General features: G+C 41.8%; 1 protein-coding gene across 1 annotated transcript; it reads left to right on the top strand.

Moving 5' to 3' along the window:
* Nucleotides 1–526: 526 nt before the first annotated feature.
* LOC120039708 (XK-related protein 9-like) lies at nucleotides 527–4387 on the top strand. Its single transcript, XM_038985116.1, has 4 exons — nucleotides 527–1045; nucleotides 2228–2439; nucleotides 3540–3622; nucleotides 3729–4387. Exons 1-4 carry the CDS (start codon nucleotides 729–731, stop codon nucleotides 4281–4283), a joined length of 1167 nt encoding a protein of 388 aa, XP_038841044.1. The 5' UTR covers nucleotides 527–728; the 3' UTR covers nucleotides 4284–4387.
* The last annotated feature ends 1430 nt before the right edge of the window (nucleotides 4388–5817 follow it).

The raw sequence follows: 5817 nt of genomic DNA, 5'->3' as shown, positions 1-5817 counted from the left end.
AATTATGCATGTGACTAAATTATACTGATATATCAGATACTTTCCCCTAATAATATTCTGTACTTTGTCCTAATAATATTCTATACTTTGTCCTAATAATATTCTGTACTTTGTCCTAATAATATTCTATACTTTGTCCTAATAATATTCTGTACTTTGTCCTAATAATATTCTGTACTTTGTCCTAATAATATTCTGTACTTTGTCCTAATACTATTCTGTACTTTCCCCTAATAATATTCTGTACTTTGTCATAATAATATTCTGTACTTTGTCCTAATAATATTCTGTACTTTGTCCTAATAATATTCTGTACTTTGTCATAATAATATTCTATACTTTGTCCTAATAATATTCTGTACTTTGTCCTAATAATATTCTATACTTTGTCCTAATAATATTCTGTACTTTGTCCTAATAATATTCTATACTTTGTCCTAATAATATTCTGTACTTTCTATACATTTACAGGTCATGAGGAACATTTCATCTCAAACATTATTGGGGACAGAATAGTCTCGGGAAATCTCAGTCCTGTCGGAACATTGTTTACTGACCCGTCCAGAACCACCAACTCCAAAAACAAGCTCAGCCAGTATTACCAAGCCACAGCATCTAACTAATGAATTTCCACTTGCTCATGCATTGAAGTCACTGGGAGGCTAAGTGAACATTTGATTTAAGTGGAAATTAGGATTTACCGTTAAGTGAAACCCTGACCAGCAAACATGCTTCAAACAGACTCGGAGTTTACTAAAACACGATGGATCTGTACAATCATAGGACTGGGCTTTTACCTGGTGGACATTGTGACAGATGTGGGACTAGCAGTGAAGTACTTCCTGGTCGGAAACCTGGTCTGGGCTGGACTGACTCTACTGTTTGTGGTGATTGGATCAGCAGCCTCACAGGTCTTCAGCTACACCTGGTACAGAGATGACATAAGGAACCCACTGTTTAATCCTGGTGGAGACAAGCTGATATCTGGGATGAACAGAGGAAGACTGATTGGACTCCATGTTATGCAGATGGGCATCTTCACCAGGTATGTGAAGATGTGAGGTTGAAATGTGATTACTATATCTGTTATCAACTTCATAGTGATGTTAGCTTGAGAAGTTCACAAGATTAGGGTTGCAAACGGACGGTATATTACTGGAAACTTACAAAGTTTACCAATAAACTACCAGAATTTGGGTAACTTTCAAGGATTTTATGTAAATTCTCATAAGACATATAGTGGCAGTTTTTGGGGTACTTCAGATTATCACTGGTGTATGTAATTATCTCTGGCCCTCTGTGTGGTATTATCACATGTAAAATATAGGAAATAATAAAACAAGATGATTTAAAAACTAAAAGTAGAATGACAAATCTGTTAAAACATTATTAACCTAAATATAAACCATCATCTTAGTGAACATTGGTGTTTTAATATGAGTGTTTCAGCTTGAAATATCCTTTTTACAATATCTATATGTCTTTGTTGTAAATGTTTTGGTGGTTATGAAAAAAAGTAAGGAGTTGGAAGAGTTGCAGAGTTAATTGAAAATAATGGCATTGTAGATTAGATGCTTATTTTATTAATTAGACAATTTTCTCTTAAAACCATATGCTCAATCTACTAGAAACTCATGGACAATAATGACACAGATATATATTTTTTTAATACGATATGAAAAAAAAGTTATTCAAGTATAAATTACCAGTTACCATGGATTGCTATAGATTACTTGTTAATTACTAAAATTGCTGAATATTCCAGTAACTTTGGTAAATGACCAGCCACAAGATATGGCTGAGTAGCCATACGACACACCTCTATTGTTAGCCTGCGACTGTGCTACCAGTAACTTAGTAAGTTATAACGTTGGCTTCCCCAAATTGTTTGGTTAGTTGTAGCTTCAAAGGCCCGGCAGATAGCGATATTGAGTCGTTTCGTCCTACCGCCCGAAAGGTGAATCTATGCAGCCGACCTATACACTTGTATAACCCGTGGATCGGTTTGTACATAAACCATTCTCCATTCAGCCTGCAATTTTCTTCCTTATTAACTCGATTTAATTTCGAGAAGGCAAGGATAACATGAAACATCATTTTCCACCACAATGCTACAGTGGCTAATACTAGTCCCGGATGTTTACGTATCGCCTTCAGCCAATCAGGTTGCAGCAGTCTGTTTATCTCTATACCAACACACATCTCTCTCTCTCTCCCTCTCCGTTAGGTACTACCACCTGTTGAAGGCAGGATACAGGGCGGTGTGGTCCAAGTCACCTGGGACTGTTGAATTCCCCAGAGAGGTCCACCTGGTCCTGTTTGGTAAGGCGACCGATCTGAGCATGCTCAAACTGTTTGAGACGTTCCTGGAGAGTGTTCCTCAGCTCCTCTTCCAGTTGTATATCCTGCTGGGCGGTGGACACAAGTCCACAATACAATGTGAGTACTGTGTGTGTGTGTGTGTGTGTGCGTGTGAGTGAGTGAGTGAGTGAGTGAGTGAGTGAGTGAGTGAGTGAGTGAGTGAGTGAGTGAGTGAGTGAGTGAGTGAGTGAGTGAGTGAGTGAGTGAGGGAGAGAGAGAGAGAGGGAGAGAGAGGGGGGGGAGAGAGAGAGAGAGAGAGAGAGACAGAGAGAGAGAGAGAGAGAGAGAGAGAGAGAGACAGAGAGAGAGACAGAGAGAGAGAGAGAATGTGTGAGAATCTGCAGCCACTGCCACAACTTTTGTTCTCCATTTCTCTCCACACAATAACCAGACTAGACCCTCTGGTCTGCTGCTCTCCTTGTGAGTGAATGTCTACCACAACCTCAAATATGTCACAAGACTGTCTCTCAGAAGACTGTCTCTCACATGCCTGTCTCTCACATGTCTGTCTCTCACATGCCTGTCTCTCACATGTCTGTCTCTCACATGCCTGTCTCTCACATGCCTGTCTCTCACATGTCTGTCTCTCACATGCCTGTCTCTCACATGTCTGTCTCTCACATGTCTGTCTCTCACATGCCTGTCTCTCACATGCCTGTCTCTCACATGTCTGTCTCTCACATGCCTGTCTCTCACATGTCTGTCTCTCACATGCCTGTCTCTCACATGTCTGTCTCTCACATGCCTGTCTCTCTCACATGCCTGTCTCTCACATGTCTGTCTCTCACATGCCTGTCTCTCACATGCCTGTCTCTCACATGTCTGTCTCTCACATGCCTGTCTCTCACATGCCTGTCTCTCACATGCCTGTCTCTCACATGTCTGTCTCTCACATGTCTGTCTCTCACATGCCTGTCTCTCACATGTCTGTCTCTCACATGCCTGTCTCTCACATGCCTGTCTCTCACATGCCTGTCTCTCTCACATGTCTGTCTCTCTCACATGTCTGTCTCTCACATGCCTGTCTCTCACATGTCTGTCTCTCACATGCCTGTCTCTCTCACATGTCTGTCTCTCACATGCCTGTCTCTCACATGCCTGTCTCTCACATGCCTGTCTCTCACATGCCAGTATTGTAAGATCCTTCTCTAATATGTGTCTCATCTTCCCCTGTCCAGGCATCTGCATGGTGGGCTCATTCATCAACATCGCCTGGGCTATAGTGGACTACCGCCGGTGTCTCCGCCGATCCTTACCCCAGGTAATATAATAATAATATATAATATAATAATATACAATAACATAAACATATGATCATATAGTGATACATATATATAAAATAATAATAATTAATATAACATCCCTAGGTCCGAGAGATGCCTTCTGGCCTCCCTACCTTCGTCTACCTCCTGTACAAGCTGTTGACCATCACCTCTCACATCCTCAGCCTCAGCCTCTTCCTCATCCTCAGCCCCTACAGTACCCTGGGAATGGCTGTCGTCTGGCTGGCTGGAACCCTCTGGGCCCATTGGGTCCGTACTGACTTCTGCAAGTCTAAAGGTCTAGAGAGGCTCTATCGGATCATTGTGGGAGTCGTCCTCATATTCACCTTCTTTAACGTGAACGGACAGGATACACGTTGGCCGATGGCTGTGTACTATGTTCTCTTTGCGTTAGTGAACTTCTCTGGTCCCTTGCTGCTGGTTCTGGTGAGGCCAGAGTCTAACGATACTGAGTACTTCTGGCCGGTGACTCTGCTGATATTTGGAGGGACCGTTCTAGGGCTGGCCTGTCTGCTCGTGTATTATACTGTCTACCACCCCAGAGGGAGGAGTCTACAGGCAGATGAGGTGGATGGACACATGGGACAGGAGAGAGAACCAGATACAATGCTGAGAATGAGGAACTTCCTACAGCTCTGAGGCTCACCTTCCTATTTACCACATATTCAATGGAGGAGTTAAAATGACAATCAGGCATTTGAAAAACAACAAAGGTGTCACCCAGTCACGTTGTTTTGTTAAACAGCTAAGGGGGATGGGTTGGAGAAATGTAACTGCTAAGACAAACTCTGGTTGGTGGACTGTCTATTTGGTGAACTGTCTAGCTGGTGGACTGTCTAGTTGGTGGACTGTCTATATGGTGGACTGTCTATTTGGTGGACTGTCTAGTTGGTGGACTGTCTATATGGTGGACTGTCTATTTGGTGGACTGTCTAGCTGGTGGACAGTCTAGTTGGTGGACTGTCTAGTTGGTGGACTGTCTAGTTGGTGGACTGTCTAGCTGGTGGACTGTCTAGCTGGTGGACTGTCTAGCTGGTGGACTGTCTAGCTGGTGGACAGTCTAGCTGGTGGACAGTCTATTTGCTGGATTGTCTAGTTGGTGGACTGTCTAGCTGGTGGACAGTCTATTTGGTGGACTGTCTATTTGGTGGACTGTCTATTTGGTGGACTGTCTAGCTGGTGGACAGTCTATTTGGTGGATTGTCTATTTGGTGGACTGTCTAGCTGGTGGACTGTCTATTTGGTGGACTGTCTAGCTGGTGGACTGTCTAGCTGGTGGACTGTCTAGCTGGTGGACAGTCTCGCTGCTGGATTGTCTAGTTGGTGGACTGTCTAGCTGGTGGACTGTCTAGCTGGTGGACAGTCTATTTGGTGGACTGTCTAGCTGGTGGACTCTGACTGTCATCCTTTTAGTTTCTAAGTCACCTCAGCCTTCTTTTATCTTATCAGTTTCTGTTCCTCCAGTCTTACAGCTGCTCCCTTTACAGTAAGCTGCTCCCTTTACAGTAAGCTGCAGGCTAGACAGGTTTTGTTAATTTTGTCTTGTGACATCATATCATATGATCGTTCTCACGCACCCTCAGGAGATCAAAGTCTCATTTCCTTTTTTTTTTGCTGCTCTGAAAGACCCGAACAGGTTAAAGGGACTGTGATATTTGTCCACTACAATTTTGCCTACAGAATGTCCTCAGCTGAGATGAATGAGAGGACATAGAGACACACCGCCTCTTATATGTTGATTCATGATGTCAATACAAACAGAGAACAGAAGGTGACTTCCTTTACAGGTTTACGGCCACCTAGCCTTTTAGGGTAAAGTAAGAAGACGTTGTTATGGACTCGCTCAATGATGTGTTACAGACTCTTTTATTGAATGACTGATGTATTTAATCTCTGACATACTTTCCACAGTGTTATTCTGTCATGTGATCTGTATTAAGTATTCTGATGTTTTGTGTAGTATTTACCGTCTGTAAATGCACTTTAAAACGTAAAAATATAATGTATTACAATATATATAAAGTATTACGATATAAATATAATGTATTATCATATATATATAATATATTCCGATATATATAATGTATTACGATATATATAATGTATTACGATATATGTAATGTATTATAATATATATAATGTATTACGATATATATAATGTATTACGATATAA

Source organism: Salvelinus namaycush, unplaced genomic scaffold (genome assembly GCF_016432855.1).
Source record: "Salvelinus namaycush isolate Seneca unplaced genomic scaffold, SaNama_1.0 Scaffold2932, whole genome shotgun sequence".
NCBI classification, from domain to species: Eukaryota; Metazoa; Chordata; class Actinopteri; order Salmoniformes; family Salmonidae; genus Salvelinus; species Salvelinus namaycush.
This window is presented reverse-complemented; position numbering and strand designations above follow the sequence as displayed.